The 22,212-nt window shown below is 47.5% G+C and overlaps 9 protein-coding genes across 9 annotated transcripts; 5 read left to right on the top strand and 4 right to left on the bottom strand.

The window, feature by feature from the left end:
* Nucleotides 1-83: 83 nt before the first annotated feature.
* N7529_005331 (aminotransferase, class III) lies at nucleotides 84-1,678 on the bottom strand (the record flags this gene model as incomplete). The annotated part of the gene is made up of 5 exons (XM_057240858.1): nucleotides 84-332; nucleotides 403-855; nucleotides 914-1,260; nucleotides 1,312-1,614; nucleotides 1,672-1,678. The coding sequence occupies 5 exons, from the start codon at nucleotides 1,676-1,678 to the stop codon at nucleotides 84-86; spliced, it is 1,359 nt and encodes a 452-aa protein (XP_057100153.1).
* Nucleotides 1,679-2,339: 661 nt separating this feature from the next.
* N7529_005330 (RNA-binding signal recognition particle subunit SEC65) lies at nucleotides 2,340-3,289 on the top strand (the record flags this gene model as incomplete). Its single annotated transcript, XM_057240857.1, has 2 exons — nucleotides 2,340-2,793; nucleotides 2,862-3,289. The coding sequence occupies 2 exons, from the start codon at nucleotides 2,340-2,342 to the stop codon at nucleotides 3,287-3,289; spliced, it is 882 nt and encodes a 293-aa protein (XP_057100152.1).
* Nucleotides 3,290-3,696: 407 nt separating this feature from the next.
* N7529_005329 (WD40 repeat domain-containing protein) lies at nucleotides 3,697-5,054 on the top strand (the record flags this gene model as incomplete). Its single annotated transcript, XM_057240856.1, has 3 exons — nucleotides 3,697-3,734; nucleotides 3,787-3,949; nucleotides 4,002-5,054. The coding sequence occupies 3 exons, from the start codon at nucleotides 3,697-3,699 to the stop codon at nucleotides 5,052-5,054; spliced, it is 1,254 nt and encodes a 417-aa protein (XP_057100151.1).
* A 70-nt stretch (nucleotides 5,055-5,124) lies between these two features.
* Nucleotides 5,125-7,448, bottom strand: N7529_005328 (uncharacterized protein; the record flags this gene model as incomplete). Its single annotated transcript, XM_057240855.1, has 3 exons — nucleotides 5,125-5,913; nucleotides 5,980-6,456; nucleotides 7,071-7,448. 3 exons carry the CDS (start codon nucleotides 7,446-7,448, stop codon nucleotides 5,125-5,127), a joined length of 1,644 nt encoding a protein of 547 aa, XP_057100150.1.
* Nucleotides 7,449-8,244: 796 nt separating this feature from the next.
* N7529_005327 (uncharacterized protein) lies at nucleotides 8,245-9,648 on the top strand (the record flags this gene model as incomplete). Its single annotated transcript, XM_057240854.1, has 3 exons — nucleotides 8,245-8,320; nucleotides 8,380-9,112; nucleotides 9,186-9,648. The coding sequence occupies 3 exons, from the start codon at nucleotides 8,245-8,247 to the stop codon at nucleotides 9,646-9,648; spliced, it is 1,272 nt and encodes a 423-aa protein (XP_057100149.1).
* Nucleotides 9,649-10,138: 490 nt separating this feature from the next.
* sur2 (sphingosine hydroxylase) lies at nucleotides 10,139-11,469 on the bottom strand (the record flags this gene model as incomplete). Its single annotated transcript, XM_057240853.1, has 2 exons — nucleotides 10,139-10,728; nucleotides 10,779-11,469. The coding sequence occupies 2 exons, from the start codon at nucleotides 11,467-11,469 to the stop codon at nucleotides 10,139-10,141; spliced, it is 1,281 nt and encodes a 426-aa protein (XP_057100148.1).
* Nucleotides 11,470-12,371: 902 nt separating this feature from the next.
* N7529_005325 (translationally-controlled tumor protein) lies at nucleotides 12,372-13,179 on the top strand (the record flags this gene model as incomplete). Its single annotated transcript, XM_057240852.1, has 4 exons — nucleotides 12,372-12,386; nucleotides 12,502-12,787; nucleotides 12,894-13,032; nucleotides 13,095-13,179. 4 exons carry the CDS (start codon nucleotides 12,372-12,374, stop codon nucleotides 13,177-13,179), a joined length of 525 nt encoding a protein of 174 aa, XP_057100147.1.
* Nucleotides 13,180-13,559: 380 nt separating this feature from the next.
* On the bottom strand, nucleotides 13,560-16,949 carry N7529_005324 (uncharacterized protein; the record flags this gene model as incomplete). Its single annotated transcript, XM_057240851.1, has 4 exons — nucleotides 13,560-13,613; nucleotides 13,697-15,542; nucleotides 15,609-16,424; nucleotides 16,483-16,949. 4 exons carry the CDS (start codon nucleotides 16,947-16,949, stop codon nucleotides 13,560-13,562), a joined length of 3,183 nt encoding a protein of 1,060 aa, XP_057100146.1.
* Nucleotides 16,950-18,227: 1,278 nt separating this feature from the next.
* N7529_005323 (putative C6 transcription factor) lies at nucleotides 18,228-21,933 on the top strand (the record flags this gene model as incomplete). Its single annotated transcript, XM_057240850.1, has 9 exons — nucleotides 18,228-18,389; nucleotides 18,457-19,004; nucleotides 19,055-19,094; nucleotides 19,148-20,165; nucleotides 20,214-20,539; nucleotides 20,590-20,660; nucleotides 20,710-20,799; nucleotides 20,855-20,881; nucleotides 20,940-21,933. The coding sequence occupies 9 exons, from the start codon at nucleotides 18,228-18,230 to the stop codon at nucleotides 21,931-21,933; spliced, it is 3,276 nt and encodes a 1,091-aa protein (XP_057100145.1).
* Nucleotides 21,934-22,212: the final 279 nt, after the last annotated feature.

The raw sequence follows: 22,212 nt of genomic DNA, 5'->3' as shown, positions 1-22,212 counted from the left end.
CAAAAGAAATTAATTGCATTAGTTCATCAAACATCAAAATATGCCGTGCCTAAGCAGGTCTATCAACCAGAGCTGGATGTTATCTAGACCGAGATAAATATTTCCTCAAGGACCTTGGCCAAGGTATCCACAAGAATGTCAATCTCCTCCCTGGTAACAATGTAAGGTGGCGCGAGAACAAGATGATCTCCTCGAATTCCATCCACGGTGCCCGAGCAGCCGTACAGTGAGACACTATGCTTAGGCTCCAATCCTTTCTCTTGAATCAAGAAAGAAAGACGTTCCTTGGGATCAAACGGCTCTTTGGTAGTCTTGTCTTTGACAAATTCGAGCTGAGCAAACGTTAGTAAAATAAATTTTAGATAAATCAAGCTCATATATAGTGAGGAATAGACAACTTACACCCCAGAACAATCCTTTTCCACGAATATCACCCACATGGGGATGGCTTTCGAATCGCTGCCTCAATTGTGCTTCCAGGTAAGCGCCCATAGCTCGGACATTATCCAATAGAGATTGCTCCTGGATTGTCTTCTGCACAGCCAACGCAGCAGCACATGAGATCGGGTGGCCTTGATAGGTTTGTCCGTGGCGGAACACTCCGGTGCCCTTATCCATAGTTCGAACAATGGAATCTCCAATCAAAATACCCGAGACCGGAGCATAGCCGCCGCCTAGTCCTTTTCCGATAGTTTGGATATCTGGAACAACATCTTCTTGCTCCCAAGCATGCAGCGTTCCGCAACGGCCCATACCACTCATGATCTCATCGAGGATAAAGAGGGCACCATGCTTCTCGCACACGGCTTTCATTGCACGGAAATATCCTGGCACCGCAGGGACACATCCAAGGGCCTAGGAGAGAATATTAGAATTTGTGGCTAACTCTTCGGGATGAGAAAGGTATCCATACCGCGCCAACGACAGGCTCCACGATGAATGCGCAAACAGTTTCGGGACCGACGCGTTGGAACTCAGCGTCTAGTTCGGCCGCAAGTCGTGACACGTAGTCCACATCAGATTCGCCCTCCAACTTGCCGCGATAAGCATAGCAAGGGGAAACATGAGATGTGTTCTTAGAGAGAAGAGGCTCAAAGGGCTCCCGACGCTGAACGTGTCCACCAGCAGACAAAGCTCCTAGAGTAGTACCATGGTATGAGGGTAGGCGAGCAATGAACCGGTAACGCTCAGGTTGGGGAGTAGGGAGTTCCAAGAAGTACTGGCGTGCTAATTTGAGTGCGGCCTCGACAGCCTCAGATCCTGAAACTGTGTCAACCCTTTCTCCGAGTATGAGGTCCTGCCATCACCTACCTGAGCTGACGACAAAGAGCTTGGATAATCTTCCACCGGTAGAGTCAACCAGAAGTTGAGCGAGGTCTTCGGCTACCTGTGTACCGAAGAATGCAGAGTGGCAATAACTCAATTGGTCCATCTGCTCTTTAATCATGGTTGTGACTTGCTCATTGCCATGCCCTAAGCAAGAGACAGCGGCGCCGCCAGTCGAATCGAGGAATTTAGTTCCATCTTCCAGAAAGATGTAGCTACCCTTTCCGCCAATGGCCTTCTTCGGGATAAAGCGTGTGTCACGGTGAAGGATAGCACTAGTCTTGTTATCTGTGGAAGTATGTCAGAAAATAATAATCGTCAACATATGGAATACATGTGACATACCGGTCATGATGGAATATGTGAAATGAAATAAAGGGCCCTTGAGAAGAATCAGACGTGGAGGAAATGAAGATACTTATATAATTCCGCCCAAGGATCTACTCAATCAAATCATCCGAGGTAATGCCTATTGCGGGGCCTTGCACTCGGCATGCCGATAAAGCCGAGCCTATGATTTGCCCGGGGGCGGAGCTCGGACTCCTGACGGGCTCCAATTTGCCGTGGGGTTGGAATTCTCCGGCATTCTTATCTGGTCACTTGTTGGAGAAGATTTTGATTGAGCTAACTGCAATGACTCATGGGTTGAAGTACTCTTCCTGGAGAAGATAAACATTTGTATGGAGGTACTCAAGTGCTAGCTCATTAAAGTTCATCTATGCGGTCATATGTTTATATACTAAGTCAAAATGATAACTTGTTTTGGGTAAGAGTCGAGGTTTAATCGCTTAAATCATCATAAAACTCAATGACATATAATTAGTATGTGCACGGAAAAACAGTATCGGTCTACTAACCTTGGAATATATATCTGTGAACAGTTTTATCAAATTCACGACAACTGGCTAGTATCCTACTCCACCGCCCGCACAGACACTGCATTCTGCCCATTCCGCCGCTACTTGGCCACAAGTACCCTCTTCCCCAGACACCCCCTCCATTCCACAGCCGCAATGTCGCATCACGCCCAAATTGAAGAAGTCTCTGACTCCGACCCGGAAGAGGTCGCCCCTTCCTTCGATTCGGATGATGAACTCCCCCGAAATGCCATCATCTCGCCCGCAAATATCCCAACCAAGGCCGCCCCAGCACCTTCACCTCAACAAATGCCCATGCCGTCGATGCCAGCACCTGAACCCCAGCGCGAGATCCCCAGACACTTCCAATGCCTGTACCCCGTGTACTTCGATAAGACCCGATCCCGCGCCGAAGGCCGCAAGGTGGGCGCCGAGCTTGCGGTCGAAAATCCTCTTGCTAGAGATATCGTCGATGCCGTCCAAATGCTCGGCTTGAATGCAGGCCTGGAGCCTGAGAAGCTGCACCCCAAGGATTGGGCCAACCCCGGCCGTGTGCGCGTGCAGCTCAAGAACGAGAATGGTCAATTGGTCAACTCCAAGATTAAGAACAGTACGTGGCTTGATTTACAGAATGAATGCTTGAACGTTATCTGGACGTGAACTAAAATGATCTTTCAGAGCACCACCTCTACATTCTCGTCGCACAATTCTTGAGGGCCAACCCGACTAACGAGCAATCACCCTACCGACTACGGATTCGCGGCCTCCCCATGCCCGAGAAGCTGCCAGCTGCTCCTTCCGCCCCGCGCGGATGGAAGATCGGAAAGATCTTGCCCATTCACTCGCCTGCATACAGCGGCGGTGGTGTCAGCGACAACCCGCTCAAGGACGCCATGGCCGAGATGCAGGGCATGCAGGGCCAGCCTGGGATGCCACAAATACCAGGAATGGGCAACATGGCAGAGATGATGAGCCAAATGGGTGGCATGGGTGGATTGAGCAGTATGCTTGGTGGTCTCGGCGGAATGGGCGGGATGGGAGGTGAGCCTTCAGCGGCTGGCCCGGAAAAGAAGAAGAAGGAGAAGAAGAAGATCATTAGGGCATGATTTCGCTTGTCATTTCTCTTTGTTCCACTTGCATTTATGGCGATGGGCGTTGCTTTTTTCTCTATAATTTGATGCACTCGGAGAGGACGATTCCTTGATACCAGGACCTGCATCTGAATTGATCTTATTGTACATCCACCCAAAATATGTCTACTCATCATTATGATCATCTTGATACCTTGTAAAACCTGCCACATGACTGTTCTGGGAGTCAATTTTCATTCCTGACATGTATCGGTACCAGACCGCCCTCAATAACCCCCAGCTCATTGATATCTATCTCTTGGGTAACCAACCACCTTAAATTATAGCTTGTACAACTGCAAGGGGCCATATATTATACTCACCTAGGTAAATACCAGTCGCGCCCCTGATTCTTACATTCAAACGCGTTCAACAGGATACTAATGACTCCGGTACTCACAGCCAGACAGGCAGGGGAGCTGTAGGTTTCAAGCTCATACTTCTACAATGAAGATAACTTAACTCCCAAACAGGCACAAATCTTTGATTGCATACTTATCATCGATCAACATCAAAAGTACAACAATTTTACAAGATGAGCTCTGCGTTGATGAGAAGTTTGACGACATTACCCGAAAGAAGTACGAAGGCATTCTAGAGCGGAAATGGACATCCGTGATGCGCCTGCAAAGGCGGGTATGTTTATACAATGCACCCAAACAAATCAACAATGCTAATTTTTGCACAGATACTTGACTTAGAGTCCAAAGTCACGGATCTAGAGACAAAGCTCCAATCAGTGACAACCATCCGCCCGCAGCAGGATCCCACCAACTGGCTACCAGATGCCGAAGCAAGACACAAACTCCAGTCTCACCGCGATCAAGTGACAAGCGTAGCTTTCCACCCGACGCATTCATCCCTAGCCTCATCATCAGAAGACTGCAGCATCAAAATCTGGGACTGGGAGCACGGACAGCTTGAGCGGACCCTCAAAGGCCACAGACTACCCGTTTTAGGGCTCGACTATGGCGGCCCCAAAGAGCAGACCCGACTCGCATCCTGCTCGAGTGATCTGACGGTCAAGATCTGGGATCCCAGCAGCAAGTATGCTAACGTACGCACGTTATGCGGTCACGACCACTCAGTTCATGCGGTGCGGTTCTTGCCCAATGGAAACTTGGTGTCTTCCGGACGGGATGGATCGATTCGGGTCTGGGATGTTATGACTGGGTATTGTCTTCGCACTATAGATTCGCAAGCGGGTTGGATTAGAGATATTTCGCCGTCTGCGGATGGGAACTATGTTGTGTCTGCGGGAGATGATCAGGTTGCTACGATATGGAATGTTTTATCTGGGGAGGTGAATGCAAGGATGATCGGGCATGGGGGTGTTATTGAGTGCTGTGCGGTTGCACCGGCGACAAGTCATGTGTATATTGCTTGTTTGGGGTCGATGAAGTTATCTGGCAGGGAAATGTTTGTTGCGACTGGGTCGAGAGACAGCAATATCAAGTTATGGAATGAAAGGGGGAGGTTGATCAAGACTCTGGAAGGCCATGATACTTGGGTTAGGGGTCTGGCTTTTCATCCTCAAGGGAAGTTCTTGGTTAGTGTTGGCGATGATCGGACCATTCGGTGCTGGGATTTATCGAACGAGGCGCGTTTGGCGAAGACGATTGTCGGGTCATCCAAGTTTTTGAGTTCGGTTCGATGGGGACCCAGCATGCATTCTGACCAGGGGACTTCACATGTGGTTGCTATTGGAAGTGCAGACAACAGTGTCAGAATTTGGATGTAAAAGTTGGGAATCTTCGAAGTTTTACCATAGAAGATGTCAATCTGCGATATACTAGCTAGATAACCATAAACTACATGATCGCCTCACTAATCATGTTACTGGGCACTTGGGGTGATCCTCCATTTCTATATTGCCAAAGTCGACTGAAATCTTTGACACGCAGTATTCGACTCGTACCATTCGGCTGAAATCGTTGCAGGCTCAGTGCGGCGGGAAGAAATGCCTCATCCCGGGCTATAGTGGGTTGATATCTGACTCTATGCGGAGGACCAGAATACCCGTTTATCCCGGCAGTTGCCCAGGGTTCGACCTCCATGTCCATGAAAGGGTTGGACTCGAGGACCTTCATGTCAGGACCGAGAGTGAACATATTGCTCAGATAATGCATATTGAGCACATGTCCTGAGTTTGGACGGACGAAAAGCCGGCCCATATATCGATTGGGGATGTCCACGAAGTGAAGCACGCCTCCTAGTGCTACAATATCACCTGAGTTGGCGTAGTGCTCAATATGGCCGATGGATTGACCAAACTGATGCACCAAATCCTGTGTTTGCACCGCTTCTGGTCTTGCCAACTTCGTCCATCGTGGATTATTGAAGTGGCTCGCCGCATTTCCGAAAGTATATACTTCCAAATGGTGGAGAAGATCGTGCGGTAGCTCATCCAAAAGCCAGTCCATGACCAATCCACCTTCAATGCCGCCTTGGCTGTGAAGAATCAAAACGACCTTGTCACATTCAGGATCTAAGAGCGCTTTCTTAACCAAAGCATATGCTCTTCGAATATCGCCAGTAGCGTATGAGAAGTCGCGTTGAATCAAACACTCGATCAAATCAAAAACCACACCGGCACTAGACTCTTTAGTATCGGATTGGTAAATCAAGCAAGAATTCACCTACGTGCGATTATGCACACCAGTCACCTTCCGTCCAAAGGTGTATGACAGCTGATCAATGTTCATTTGCACCCATCGATCTCCAGCCGCGATTCCATTTATAAACAGCCAACACTCACGATCATGTCCTGGTCGCTCAGCCACAGGCACCGCAGAAACAAGAATTTGGTCAACCCCATTCAAGCAAAACATTACGATCGCATAGTTGAAGCTAATTCCAACAACAAAATATGCAAGGATCCATAGGCCGGGGATCATGCAAATCACCAAGAGCGGAAGGGAGACCAGGAATACAACTTGGTAAACCGCGAGAAACAGATGAACTGCCACAATAAATATATTGTGTATCGAGGGATAAAACTCGTCTAATGGGCGGGCGCGACATAAATGCAGGGGTAGAAAAATGCCCGGCAGATGCCTAACAAGGCTCAAGAACAAACATAGATCGCTCCATAGTAGCTTGATCGGGGAGGCAGTGTAGGGCAACGGTGTACCCTCCTCGCCCTGGCAGGTCATTGTAGAACCGAGAGTTCGCAGTGTGTAACAAAAGCAGAGAATCGAATAATGTGAATCATCTTGTTGACGCCTAGCTGTCATGTGATAGTCTTTCCTTTTTCTTTTGCCGACGCACCTGCCTCTACCTTGTGACTCTATATATGACTATATTCGGTTTGCTCGATTTATATTACGTTGTACTTTTTTTTGTACTTTATTTCCGTCGAATAATATTGATTAGTTTCAAACTGTATTGTATTTTTTTCAACTTGTAGATCGAGCCTGCGATGATACAAAGACCCTCGCCGCTATGACCCCCATGTTTGGGTCCTCCACCCCTGACAGGAAATTTTGTCTCGACTTCAATTTAGCATTAGTAGGGATGAGCCAGTCCAACGTTCTCAACAAATCACTGGAGGCAATAACGACTCGTCGAGGAAAAGAGCAAAATCGAGGTGGTGTTCGTAGTTCGGAGTTGACATGTGCTAGCAAGTGTGAGCCAAGAGCCAGCATCCCAAGAGATCATTGATGGAAACATACCATATATAGACTCAGTGCATATGATGAATTTTATCCGTGGTTTGGATTGAAAAGAAGTAAGTCGTTCTTCAAAATCTCCAAACTGGCCGATGTGCAAAGCGGAACAAGTAGCTCCTATCGATGTTCATGCCAGCATGGATAATCTCGCTCTTGTACCATTGGGCAATGCCAATTGCAATTGATGTAACGGAAGCATCAGTAGGGTTCCAGTGTCTGGGAATCTGCAAAGAGAGACAGAATCGGATGTCGTGGTGAACAGGTGTGGGGGTGATGATTCCGTCTCGGGCCATAATGTGGTCCACGACGAGATCCATGAGCTGTCCGTCATTGCGGAGGCGATCAGACCAGTTGAAGAAGACAGTCACGTATTGATTTTCGCCGGGGGGATCGGCGTCTTCTGTGATATTCCGACCATTGGGGTAATTGAACATCCCATGGTAACGCATCTTGACTCGCTTCATGGTAATTATATTCGAGGGTATGTAGCAAAGTCGTACTTGTTCGAAAAAGCGAAAGTTGGGATTCTCTTTGAGAATAATCAAGTTCGAAAGTTTCAGGACATGGGAATTGGGATCGAGTCCTGTTTTATAGGATGCGGAGTTGTCCATTGATGGTATTGCTTTGTAGATAGTCTCGCCTCAAGATAATAGAACAATGGCAATGGATGGGGTTTCTTTGTTCTATTTCACTCGCTCAGTGTTATTGAATGCTAGACCAATAAAGACAAGTGAGTCCTTTGTTCTGCACAATAAGATGAGATGAAGAAAATCATCAATGGTCTTTGTCTTTGCCCAGATTCCACCCAATTAGGTGATTCAATTGAAACGACTGTTGGACAAGCAAACAATCTTTTTGTTCTCTCTAGAATGAAAAGTCCGTTGAGTACCTACAAATGCACGTATTTAGGTACAAACAGCAGTCTAAAGTAAGAGAAAAGTGTACAGAAGGCATTTTCTGGGAGAGTGCTTAAGAGTACTCAACAGAGCGGCACTCGTGAACTTCCCTCTCACTTTTGCTGAGGTCAACATCAAAAAGGTCCCTACGAATGAAAATCCCAGTCCTATTCGCATTTATATGCTTGTTCTGCGCTTGAAGCAGAAAGACAATCTATATCATATTCACTCCATAGATCTCTATTATCCATTGATCAGCTCCAACCAGTATATATTCTCCTCATAATTTACCACCTTCATATGTCCAAGTCTGCTATAAACGTCGATCAACCTTCTCCACAAACAAGACAAGATACGCGCAAAGATGGAGACCGACTCGGAAGGAAGAGAAGAGCTTCAGCTACTCGACATGGATCCCTCTTCTCTGGACACGGGTCCCAGTTAGTCACCGACCTAAGGAAGGGCGAACTGAGAAAACTAACAGCGATCTTCCATATAGACAACACTAAAGACAAACGCACTGAGCAGCTCGTCAAACAACTGATTCAGGAACTGCCAAAGCAACTACGTCGTGACCGCTGGATCAGAACAAGCAAGGCTCTGTGCGACACACACCAAGGACTGAACGCCAATCTTACACATGAAATCTTCTGGCTCGTCCAGCGGGAGGTAGGCCACCACCTCGTCAAGTTCGATGCGTACCCAGAACTACTGAAGCCCCTGGACAAGGTCATTGTTGCGCAACTGAAGTCGATTCGAGGTATGTGGGAAAAGCCAGCCGCGGACTGCGCCAGCGAACCAGGCGCATGGATTTACGAGACGAGCAAATGCCAGGCTTGCATGCTGGCACGGATTGCGAGTGACAAGGAAACACTGCGCAATTTGCGCACCGCATTGCTCTCCCGCACGCAAACCCGTGTGAACCACGTCCGGCGCCGACTGATGAAATTCGTCGATAGCTGCATCGACCACTTTCAGGAGGATTTGGACGAGATGCACAGCGTCTCCAGCTATTTCGCCCATATCTTTAAAGCCACTCGCAAGGCCTGTACTAAGGCTTGGTACATGGATCCAGCTCATGCGGACACCAGACAACTGCACAGGCACCACAAGATCGGCGACAAGGACTTAGACAAGCCCGGGAAGGAAGGCAGCGATGGGATCCATAAGTGTGCGAAGAAGTGCCATCCCCAGGCACCGCCGGTGATCCTCGAAACCCATCCTGCGGAAAGGTGTGTTGGGAAGACTCCAATTTCATATGTAGCTCGGCCCCCACGATACTGACACTGACAACGAAGGGCGCAGCCGGCCTGTTCACTCGAGCCCCTTGAAGATCCAGTCGAAATTATCATACAAGAGGCTTTTGAATTCATTGGACGCAGGGAAGCGAGCACCTGCGGGTCATCAAAATGCTCTTCACCTGGCTCTTCATTCCGGTCTTCATCCGGACCGCGTGATTAGATTTGTGGATCCCGTTGAAGGGCGAAAATACAGTTTCCACCGCGACAATTTTTATGGGCCGCCTGGGAATCCGCTTTCACCGAGGATCCCGAGCGCTGACTTCAAGAGGCCAGATGCACTAGATGAGATGATTTCCATGTACAAGACAACGGGGTCGAATCCGTATCAAGGACGTCCTGCGCCTCTGTCGATTTGCTCCACCGACTGCGAGTGGAGTGATGATGAGCTTGATACGCCTAACGCACATGAAAGTCCAGCTGGCGCGACGACGGCCGGGAATCTGCTGTGTGAACCTGAGGGACTTTGATGTTTACGAATGGCTTTTCGTCTCATTTGGTTTCTGCTTGCCTTGTGCTTCCTTTCTATTTTCATTGCTTTGCTGTTTTATCCCTATGCGATTAGCATATCGAGCAATTTGCTCTCGTTCTTTGCTTTCGTCTAGCACTTGATAAGTATCATCTTATGAGTGTTTATTTTTAAGGTTCTTATAAAAGACCTGATTCCGCTGACAGCAGTCATTTTATGATATTTGCAAATGCATTGATTTCACGTTGGGCACCCACGAAAGCATGTAGATAAAAAATGAATAGACATTATGGACAGTAGGTCGTAGAGCGATCCATGTACAAAGGATGGACTAGCACATTCTGAAGTATTAATACACTGGGCTCGCTGTCCCATATACAAAAAATGACGAAAAGCCCAACGATCTGGCGGAGACGACCAGCAGCTCCAAGGACGGGGTTGGGGGAATGCATAAAAAATCGGCAAATGTTCAGGTTCATTTCATCAATGCTTCAATTGTGGAGGACACTTCCGGGAACACCGTGACTGGGGCCCTTGAGACTATCGACTGTCTTTCGACGCAGCCGCGTGCGCGTAGCTGGTCCTTCGGTCGATATCACCACTTGCTCACGCTCACGTTTCTCGGTCACAGTCACAGCAGGGGCCACTTCAGGGGCCACTTCGGGTGCCTTAATAGCATCCATGTCGACTTGCTTTTGTGCGTTGTCACGGGCGCGCTCATAACGCAGCTTGACCTCACCATTCCACTGGGTGCCGAGCAGGCGATCCCAGAAAATGAAGAAGGGTTGGGAGAAGTTCGTCTTGATACCCCAGCTTTGGTGGTGAATGTCGTGGTAGGCGGCATTATTGGAAGTGAAATGCTGCAATGGATCCCAAGGGAAGGCGTAACCACAGTGGTCGTCAACGGTCTTAATAGTCGAAATTGTGAAGAACCACATGGCCTGGCGGGTGGTCATGCCGGATACCAAAAATCCAATTCCAGTGCCAGCGGTATCCAAGAGGAATCCCTCAAAGGGATGGTTGTAGAGGGCACCAAAGGCATAAGGAACATAGAGACGATGATGGCGGGAATGGAATGTCACTATAATGGTCAATATTCAGATAAAAATAAGAAAAAGGGATTAGGCATACCATAGAGCCACCGGTTCAGATGCATAGCTCGGTGCAAAAAGTATTGCCAGGTATCCACAATAGACACCGCAAGCATGAATTGTAGAGCCGGGACAAAGTACCAGTAGATGAAGCCAGCAGCGGCGGATTCCCAGCTAGTGAAAGCGGGCACCACAACCTCAGCCCCAGTGTCGAGAACCAGAGACTTGGTGACTCCTGGGTATGATCCTCCGGCTAGAGCTCCGGCCAACATCGTGTGGCCATTCTGAGAGACAGATTTCGCAAGGCTCATAGCATCAACTCCAGCAAGCGCCAATAATGACGGAACCGATTTTTGGGCGATCCGCAATCGCTGGGCCCAGACGGCCACATCGTATTCCTCTCGTCCAACAGTTTCTTCGGCATCAAAATACAGAAAGGCCAAACCAGCAACAGTCTGAATCACCTGTTGGAGAACGACATCGCGGATGACTTCCCATCGGCTCACTTTGTTTCGCTTTAAAACTTCCGCGGGAGTGTGGAGCCGGTACTCGACGAAGTATTCATTGACATCCAGATAGTGGTAGATCATGGACATGCCCCAGTATGCGATGATAGGCAAAAGAAGCGATAGGATGTTATCGGGAAGAGGGGCGAGGAGATCGTCCCGCTTTGTCAAGATGTAAGTTGGGAGAGGAGGCAGATCAAACGCGACGGATGCGTTGACAGCCATGATGAAAGAATGGCAAGAATCGAGGTGCAGTGGCGCTAAAAATGTCGATGGGATGAAAAAATATTGGAATGTTTGAAGTATCAAAGGAGGGAATCGATAGACGAGCAAATCGTGGATTAGGAAAGAGAATGTACGCTTGTCAGCAACTGCCTACCACGCCGAGTCCGGAAGCTGACGGGTAGCAGGCGCGACGCAGTATTGATTGCGATCAGCTAGAGAAGTCTCGGCACTCGCCGGTTATTACAGGCAAGAAATGATCTGATAATGATGAAGGAAAGGATATAGGAAGATGAAGATTTAAAAGATATGCGATTCAGATCAGGAGATAATGGAATTCGCCGGAGACGGCTGTCCAGGTGGCGTGGTCATACTTACCGAACAGAAATTTTGAAGCTTATGGAGTAAAAGGATATTTAATACAGTATGGTATGGTACCAGTTAATCAGCCCTGGCCGTGGCCCCGGGGAGTCTCGATGCTGACTAAGGTGAGATTCAAATCGACCTCCGATTGGCCAATTGACGGAGTTGGTCTGTTGTACGTTGCATGTACTTTTATTGGTTTCGATACAATTCCTCCAGTCACCATTAAAGAGAAATATGAAGTACTAAATGAAATAAATCCCGATCATAAGTCTCGAACCTGTTTCTGTATTATGATTAATGTACTCCGTAGATGCAACGTGTACAACACTAAATTGAACCTGTGGCGGTAACTACTGTATGTACATACTGTATGTACATACACTATCTCTTCGAGAGCAAACAAAGCAAACGCCCCTCTCTTCGATTCGTCCCCCGCCTGAATAAAATCGAAGAAAAATCTTTCCCTATTTTTCTTTTCTTCCTACTCCAGCCCCTCAATCTTTCTTAATCAAAAAAGTACCAATTGCTCCTCCGCCAAAATGATCATTTACAAGGTATGCCTCTCTACATGATACAGGTCCTTAGACTACCCCTCCTTCTTTACCTGAGGGGTCAATTTTCTCCTGCCCTCAGGAAGTTTAGCGATTTGAAGCTGACAAGTCCCATCAGGACGTCGTTTCCAACGATGAGATCGTCGCCGATACCTTCAAACTTAAGGACAGCGAGAAATTCCCCCTCGTCCTCTGGGAGTGTGATTGCCGAAAGTACACGAAGCGTGTCGGTGGCGAGAACTTCGAACTCGCCGGTGCCAACCCCTCCGCTGAGGATGCTGAGGAGGATGATGGTGGTGAGGGCGAGTTCAAGATGGTTCACGATATCGAGGACCAGTTCCGCCTTAACTGGCTCCAGGACGAGTACAAGCCCTCCAAGTCAGACTTCGAGGTTCACCTGAAGAGTACGCTTATAACTCCCTTCTCCTACATTGCACCGGCCTATAATTTCCTCAATTTTTGTTCATTGTGGCCTTGATTATGCAATTGATTAATGCTTTCTCTCGACAGAATACCTCAAGATGCTCAGCAAGCGCGACGCTAGAAGCGACGATTGGAAGAAACAGGCGGCCGGAGCTTTGAAGTACATTCTGAAGAACTACGACAACTTCGATGTCATGATGGGCGAATCCATGAACGGTGAAGCCATGTAAGTTCTTTCACATCCTTTCCCTGTCGTGTATTTGACTAACGCTTCTGATTCACTATCAGGCACGTCTTGATTGACTTCCGTGAGGATGGTGTCACTCCCTTCGCTACTATCTGGAAGGATGGTCTCTTTGAAGAGAAGGTCTAAACATCTCCATGGGAATGAATAAATTTCGTAAAAGAATGGCGAGTCGCAGTTCAAGACGCAGTGGCTACTTATACCCCCTACCTGGGTCTGTCTGTTCTAATAATGCTCTCCCATCGTTCTTATTTTGCTAGTGATCCATTGGATCATCAAGAATTACGCTTCATGACTACATTGTCTCTCACATTCCATGTTTAGCTTATCTAATTTTGCATGTATGCCCATGTGACTATTCGTAGATATTCAGTATCAAAATCTCGGGTGGAAATATAGGCATTCACCAAAGTCAAAAGCTGGAAAGCATGTCTAGTAGACCTAGATGGGCGTTGAATTGACATTACTTGTATGTACTTTTCAGGACATATTTCACAAATATCACCACCCTATTCTACCTGCTTTCCGGCAATGGCTGCAATATTTCCAAGCTTGCTGTATTTCTTTATGATTGTTTGTCTTATGAAATTACTGCAAGGAACTCATTGGAAATAAAAAAATAGAACCTAATACACTATTCACATACAATGCTGTCAATGCTGTCCATTTGTGGTACCTCTGAGTTCAGGCGTACTGAATCTAGTACCTGCCGTTGACGCTTTTCCACTATATGCTTTTTCAGCAGCTCCACGATATTTTCATAGCGGCTCCACCTTGCAGCTTCGAGGGCCGTTTTTTTTGGCCCACCACGAATTAGGGGATCCGCTCCACGCTGTAGCAGGAACTCGACTATCTGTAGACACCCCCGGCCCGAGGCTGCTTGAAGAGCAGTTCCATGACGACGACCATTTTGATTAATATTGGCCCCATGCTGTAGCAAGATTTTGACTATTTGCAGATGCCCCGTGCACGAGGCTTCCTGAAGAGCAGTTATATAATTGTCATCGTTTTCATCGACATCAGCTCCATGGACCAGTAAAAACTGAACCATCGAAATCTGTCCTCCCTTCGATGCAGCAATAAGTGGTGTTTCCCAAAGGTAGTGCGCGTTGACGTCGGTGTTCTTGTTCAGAAGCGTCTGAACTATTGAATGGTTTCCCTTTTCTGATGCCGCACAAAGCGCTGCCTCATAAATTGCAGACGGACTAGGAATGCTTGTCGCTTTTGCAAGGAGAATCTCGAAGACATCTTCATAGCCGTACGACACGGCCGATTTCAAGGCGTGTGCGGTAACATCGGCACCTTCTTTAAGGAGCAGTTCAACTATTTGGAGATGGCCGTTCGATGATGCGCGCTCCAAGGGGGTCTCCCCGAAGGGAAATTCCATCCCAGTCCGGTTTGGATCTGCTCCTCTCGAGAGGAGTAGGTTGACAACACCTAAATGTCCCTCCTCTGACGCTACCACGAGGGGTGGATCGTTCTCATTGTTGCCATTGATGTCTGCGCCAAAATCAAGAAGAAGTTGCACTGCCTCCTCGTCTCCGTCCGAGGCGGTCAGATAAAGGGGAGTCTCATAGTACTTATTCACTGCATCGATATATGCACCACTGGCAAGAAGTAAGTTGATAGTCGCCATACTATCTCTTCTAGCGAAATTGCACGCCCATATTAAAGGTGTACAACTGTTACTGTCGCGCGTTTCCAGAATGTGGTGATGTTGGAGAAGTAAATTAACCAGTTGGTGGAAATCAAAGTATGCTGCGACATGAAGCCCCGTCGTTCCTCTTGAAAACAGCCCACTCACGAGAGTGGTGATACTTCTTCGGGAATAGACTGGTATTCTTCTGGTTTGTAGAGTCTGAACGGATGCCTCAAGCTTTGCCCCATCTTCTAGGAACCTTATCACTTCTGGGCCGCAATTTTGAGCTTCGCGCGCATGATTGCCCCAATGATGTGCCACATAGACATAGAAAGGATATTTTCGAATGCGCTTGCCAAAAGCCTGATTGGTTTTAGATGGCCCTGTTCCGAAACTGTCAAACGAGATGTAGGTCACACAGAGATTGCTTATATGAGTCTCTGAGAACCCAGCAAACCAACGTGTGTGTGTTCTCTCAAAATATTCCTGGGCTGTATAATGAACCAGATGAACAATACCACCATCAGTATTGAGAAGGCCCGCACACACAGAAAGAACATCCTTTATCCGTGGGATATTCTCTTCATCGAGATCTGATTTCCCGTCCTCTATAGCAAGTGCGTGCCGAAGCTCTAGCGCCGTAAGAGACCGCTTTGCAAAGGTTATCCAGGCCAGACTTTTTATAGCTAGCTCTTGCTGCTCTGGGAGCTGTGCATTGATGCGCTGCATAGCTTCATCGTACGCCTTGTCATACCCGTCCGTTCCTTCAGACAGCTCTTTGAGGCGGGTACGAGTGGTTTTAACTGTCATTCTGCCTACTAACGATTCGAAGTGAAACTTTGCAAGCAGAAACCTGGGCAATCATGAGCAACTCAATACCACAGAAAGGAAGTAAACATAGGGTGAAAAGGATACATACATCCCTTGCACCCGTTGGCTTATTGTGTTTTCAATCTCTTCTTGCAATGATACATTCTCAGTAACAAATCCCGACAGTCGGAACATATTGCCACGAACGTATTTTCGAATATCGTCCTCACGCGCACGTATTTCAAGCAATGCTGCTCCTTTCAAACAATCATCGATCTTCATGGGTCTCGATGTTGCAAAGACATTCGCACCAGTCTCACGTTGAAGCTTCATTATCTCAGCAAGGAGTCTTGCTCTGCAACCATTTGCTGACCCGCACTCATCGAGGGCGTCAATTACGATGAAGACTTGGGAGTATAAAGAAACAACGGCGTGTAGAGCCTTCGAAAGATCATCAAATCGAGGACGTTTCTTTGAACGTTGCCAGCGATCGTACATGTCTCTCACAGCATCAGGTAAATCGAGCATTCTTTGGCTCAACTGTTTCAAAAGACTAGCAAGCAAGTGCTCAACATTCTGTTCCTCTTGTCGTTTGAAGTTGCAGTAGAGGTATGCTATGCCGACTTCTCGGCCGTGTTCAAACCGATCTGTCAAATCATCGACAACTATAGCAGAACAAATGGTCTTACCAGCACCTGGTATGCCTAAAGCAAGTACACTTGATTGTCGCGTTCGAGTCCAATGTTCATATTCCTGCGAATCAAGAAGCCATTTCCCAGTACCCGCTTGCCTTACCCCAATGTGTTCGTCTTGTTGGCAATTGTAATCGGTAGTAATAAGCCAGTCAAGAATTTTAGATTTCTCCTGGTCTTCTTGTCGATGGTTCATCACATCCAAGAGTTCCTTTGTCGCTGATGCTGTTTTACTGTTTTACATATTAGAGTCGATCAAGAGGTGGAACTAAAGGGGAATTGATTATTTACCTCGAAATAGCACTCAGAAATGATTGGAGCAATGTCATGTTAGAGACCAATCGATCTCGCAGCTCACGTATCTCTTTGGAATCCCAGGAAACCCTTTTCCACACGCTGATCGCTTTCTTTTGTATATCATCCCCGGAATATTGGACCACCCTATATTTATCAAGCTCATTTTCAAGTTCTTTAAGAAGAATGTGACAGCCATGAGAAATCTCATCCAATTCTGGGTTTTGAGAGCCGCCTTCTCTTGCGGAGAGGGGTAGTTGATCATCGACATCTTGGAGGACGATTGACAGTCCTCTGACCCTGTTCGCCAATGTATTAATAAAATGAATGATAACGTACGCACTAGGCACAAACTCTTTAGCAATACTTCTGTATTGACTGGGGGCGCCGACAAAATCCTTTCGTAGTTTATTGGCCAACGACAAGACCGCAACGAAGTCTCCCACACTCACGCCGAAGCTCATTATGCCCAGAGGCAAAGTATATTAAGGTAAGATTGCCTAGAGGTGGGGGGAATATGTGAGGACATATAAACAGCCTCCATTTAAATGAACAACAAACGCGCAGTCTGGGCCATCGAGGGCGGCCTCTGGATGCTGTTGAATGGTGCGGATGCATTTCCATTGATTGGTTACTGAGACTTCCCGAAGTACCTCTTGCATTAGCTTGCATAGTACCCAGTTGGCACTTCTGTTTCATAGTCAAAAAAAAGCTATTTCGGAGGGGGCTCATCATGGCTCTAGTGGCTGAGTGCGATTACGCCTAGGCGCTGGCATCCACTTTTGTTGGCGCAAAAATTATCACACCGGAAAGATCCGTCCGCGCTGGTATTTTTATCTGCCAATTATGATATGAGTGGTAATAATATCAGACTGCGATTCTAATGGGTTGTGGATTTACTTGAATTTGCGTGAATTCCATGGAGTTCCTGCCAATACTTGGCTTCTAGTAAGACTGTAATCTTGACAAGCACTTATTTCTCACTACGGATAGAAGCATGGCATTCAAGTTGGCTTCAAAATTATCTCTAATTGTCGGTCAAACGCCTTCTCAAAGTGACTTGCATGGGATTGCATGAAAATTCCCAAGGAGCGCCTACGTGGACACCGTCTACCCCGTATAGTTAAGAGCAGCCATTCTCACAGGTTGAGAAAGAGTTTTTGATTTTTATTCTATGCACACCTATCAAAGCGTGCTATTCATTATTCCTTTCGAATCTCTCCAGTTTCTGTGCAATTTCGCTGTGAATATGTAGAGCCAATGGCAGGCCCTAGATACAGATCTACAAAGGGGCTTACTCCCATCTCACGCACCTTGTCCTCTAGCAATTATTCGAAGCTTCAGATATACGATTTATGGCTGGTGAAGTATGGGGGTTTCCGGTTCATATATCGATAATCATGGGTTGATGTTACAACCAGACTCTGGGTATAGTTCTTGGTGTCTGTATTGATGCCTAGACAATCGAAGCCCCAATAAAGTGCTATATTTTGCTTTATTCCGTTCCATCAAATTTCTGTCCCTCAATATTTCCATAAAACGTCGTAGAGAGACGATGTCGACAACAGAACAGAAACGGAAATGGAAATGGTTGTTGCTGCCTGAAACCCGAGGCGAGAATGCTGACCATTAACTAGCCCCACCTGGGCGTCACTCCGATGATCCCCGCAATCGGCTCGCGTCTTCATTTTTGCGCGTATCGCTTTCATGCTTCAAGTCTAATCCTCAATGTCTAACGGACTATGAACCCTAGTCCGCCCAATACTCAGCCCGTACCGGGTGCTATCCCTGGTACCTCATTCCCTCCATTGAAGGGACCCTTGGCTGCAGGTCGCCAAATCACCCGCAACCGGGCAAGCTATAGCTGCCACACCTGTCGGCGCCGGAAAGTCAAATGTGATAAGGTAGACTGAAATTCATGATATGGATACTAGCAGTACAAAATTGACTGACATCTCTTTCTCTCACTAGGCACATCCGATCTGTGGAAACTGCGTGAAGAACAACACCGAGTGCATATATGATGTTTCGTCGCAAAAAGATGACGATTCCCGCGAAGGATCTTCCCAACCAGGACAGGGCATCAAACGAAGGAGAGAGACACCACGAACATTGGAAGAGGATGTGGACGAACTCCAGTCAATATACGGTCACTTGAGGCGGGCGGATTCAGCAACAGGCGAAAAGCCCGACTCAAGTGCGATTGAATCACGGCTGGACAAGTTGATGTCAATGATCGAGAGGCTTGGTGGGAGAAACCAAGCCCTCGAGGCTGTGGGGTCTCAGGCATCGGCCCCGGATACCAAAGTGGACCCTCGGCAGTTAGAGGACTTGCGGCAAAACAATCACAATCTGAATGGAAATGGAGCTGCACAAAGAGCCGCCAGTCCACGTCGCGTTGCTGCAGAGTCAAGCGGCGATGAGTTTCCGATTCCATCTGGTCAGGCAACCGATCTAGTGGATCCGGTTGGCAGTCTGAACCTCGGTCATTTGAGTTTGGAGGACGGCGGGAGGTCACGGTTGGTGGTACTTTATTTTGATCAGATTGATTTCGCTGACTCTTTACCAGGTATGTTGGAACCACATACTGGGCTTACATTTCCGACGAGGTATGCTCCCTTTGTATTCCGTGATACATAATTTCGACTGACTCGAAATCTAGATCAATGAGCTCAACCAATTACTCCGAGACCAAAATCGCTCGCATGATCAGTCTGGTCTAGACAATGACATCGAAGAACCGATCGACCCACTTTCCAACGGTCGGCAGTCTTGGAGAGAATCAATGGACAGCCCAACACCTTTAACCACGCCTAGATCTCGTTCCTTTCAACAATCAATTATCTTCCCCTCTGGTGATTCTCCCTCTGTCAACGAGAGAGTGGTGGAGCCTGAAATGCTTGATCACATCCCAACAAGACGCCAGAGCCATATCTTGTACAAGGGCTTCATGTCTGGCGTACACGCCATCAGTCCTGTTATACACCCACCAACAATCCTCAAGTTATACAATTCCTTCTGGGATTGGTTTGACTATAACAGTTACTCCGGCGAAGCTTTTCCCAACCCATCATTTATACCACTGTTATATGCCATCTGGTATGGTGGATCAGTGACAATCTCGATTCGAGCCATCAAAGCCGAGTTTAACGCCTCGTCACGTTCTGCGCTCTCAACGATGTATAGCGAAGAAGTGACAAGGTGGTTGACAAAAATCAAATTTCCACGCAGCCCAACCCCTCAAGGTCTCGCTGCATATCTTATTGTGCAAACAATTGTGTCCAAAGAGGAAGAGCCTCTGACTAGCAGTCTTTTTGTCAGTCTAGCTATGCGGGTTGCTCAAACTATGGGTCTCCACCGAGACCCGGCCAAGTTTGGCATAGAGCCCTGTGAAGCAGAGTACCGTCGCCGATTGTGGTGGCATATTATGCACATGGACGGAGTGGTCGCTATGTCAAGTGGCCTACCCCCGTTGATCTCCGATGAAAATTATTGGGATGTGTGCGAGACCAGCGAAATCAAAGACACGTTGCTGGGCAGTCCTGCGGCCGAGCAGTACGAAAAGCAAATCGCGTCCCGTAGCCGATTGCCCGATAATCCAGATGACCCGAATCTTTGCGGCGGGCCGTCGATGGTGAACGTCTACTATCTGACTGCAAGGGGGAAATATACTATGGCCCGTGAGAATAAGTCCCTCTCATTGAAGTTTCAAGCCTAATCATGAATAGGTGCTGTTCGCCGAATCCTAAAAATCCAACTCGGAACGAAACCTCTCACTCGACAAGACATGGAGGAACTTCGGTCTATACTCCTTGAGTTGCAATTAAAACTCAACTCCATAATAAGCAGAATACCGGAGAGCGCAGATGTTTCTAATCCATCTCCGGCATCAGGCAGAGCTTTGTCCATGTCGAAATCACCTGTGGATGGTCGTTCTTCCGATACAGAGCTTCCAGGCGATGGCCCGACTGGATGTCCTGAACAATATCACTCGCCAGTTCTTGTGTGCTTCCATAAATGGGCCAAGATAATTCTATCCTTATATATCGACAAGGTATGACCTGTAGATATCTGGTAGTAACATATTAGACTGACACTCAATAGGCTTTCTGCGTTGCCTATCAACCTTTTCTCAAGAATGCTCGCAGCCGTATTTGGCCAGCGGCACGACAAAGGTTCGTGGGCATCGAATTGAAATTTGAATCTCATGTCTAATTGTAATAGTGCACTCCGTCATTGTCATGGATTCATGCAGAAATTCATCCAACTTGCAACGGATCCTGACTTTCAACCTTTTCACTGGAGCTGGCCTGGGTAAGCTTGTCTTTATTTTTATACTGGCCAGTAATCGTTGCTGACATTTTCGCAGAAACCATCAGCCAATGCATGCTACTATGTATGGTCTCATCTCGAACTCTTGTCGTCTTTTTGAATCCCACTAATCATGCTCATAGGATCATGCTAATCGATCTGTATGAACGACCTTACAGCTCCGAGGCACCTAGGTCGCGCGCATTCATTGACAGAATCCTTGCCCTCTCCGGTCCCGATGGAGGTGTCGTGGGCGGCGAAGATGGCGTTTCAACACAGCGACCATTGAAGGATGGTGGTCGTGAAGCCTGGGACATGATCCGCCGCCTTCGTCAAAAAGCTTGGCAAAAGGCTGGTCTCAATCCTCGAATGCTCTGGACCGAAAAAGATCAAATCTATGCCGGTGTTGCCTCTCCAGCGGACCCTCGTTCCGATGGTGGTGGCTCTTCTTACTCGGACTCTCCAGTTGGGTCAGCAGCCGGCTACGCTGCACATAACCATCATCCCCAAGACTTCAACAAAAGATTCTACAACATCACCCGCTCTCATACTTTTCCCAATCCTACCACTCCGCCTTCTACCGAGAGTCCTCTTCGATACCAATATCAACCCCAAGATAAACTCCTACCTTCAACACTCTCAGAATCCCGAATCATTCCCGACCCTGCAACTGGGCCCATGCCTAATGTCAATCCGGACTCATCTTCACCCAACCTGAGTCCCTTTGGTGAACCCATTCCAGCGCAACTCTCTACCTCCGATCCCATACAGCCAACACAACCACCAATCCCTAACGTCGATGCCTCGGCCAACATCCCCTTCATAGACCCCTCAGCGCCCAATCCCTTGACCATGGGTGTTACAACACCTCCAAGCATGGTCGACCCCAATATCAACTTCGATTGGGACCAATGGGATGCTGTATTTGGACAGCACCTCCCTGTTGCAGATGATCTAATGGAACTAGATCCTGTATCTGGTCTTGACTTTTCGAATCTTGGAAACGCCCCAAACAATGCTGGCAATTATCCTCTTGGAGGAAACATGGCTGGTGTATTTCCCGATAATCTCCCTAGACCATCCCCAAGTGAGATGAATTTTGGAAACGGCACGGGGAATTGGCCCGGGTACTATTGATATTCGCTAGGATAATGTAAGAAACCCATTTTCATGTACATACATTGTTGTAATCATGACTGCTGAATGCACAGCATAATAGCTTCCCCTACAACTTCCCGATGAAGACTACACTCCCCATCCATAGATGGAATTCTCTCCTCTCATTTAGACCCCGTCGATTATAGTAGTAGTGAAGCCGCATTGACACTTGATGTAGACACTTTTGAAGCAGCTACACTAAGTGCAATGTATTCTAATATTTATGCGACAATGGGGAGCGATGTTCGGTGCCAAAAC

This window comes from Penicillium soppii, assembly GCF_028829465.1.
Source record: "Penicillium soppii strain IBT 18220 chromosome Unknown utg000004l, whole genome shotgun sequence".
Taxonomy (NCBI): Eukaryota; Fungi; Ascomycota; class Eurotiomycetes; order Eurotiales; family Aspergillaceae; genus Penicillium; species Penicillium soppii.
The sequence above is the reverse complement of the archived record's forward strand: the minus strand, read 5'-3'. Positions and strand labels throughout refer to the sequence as shown.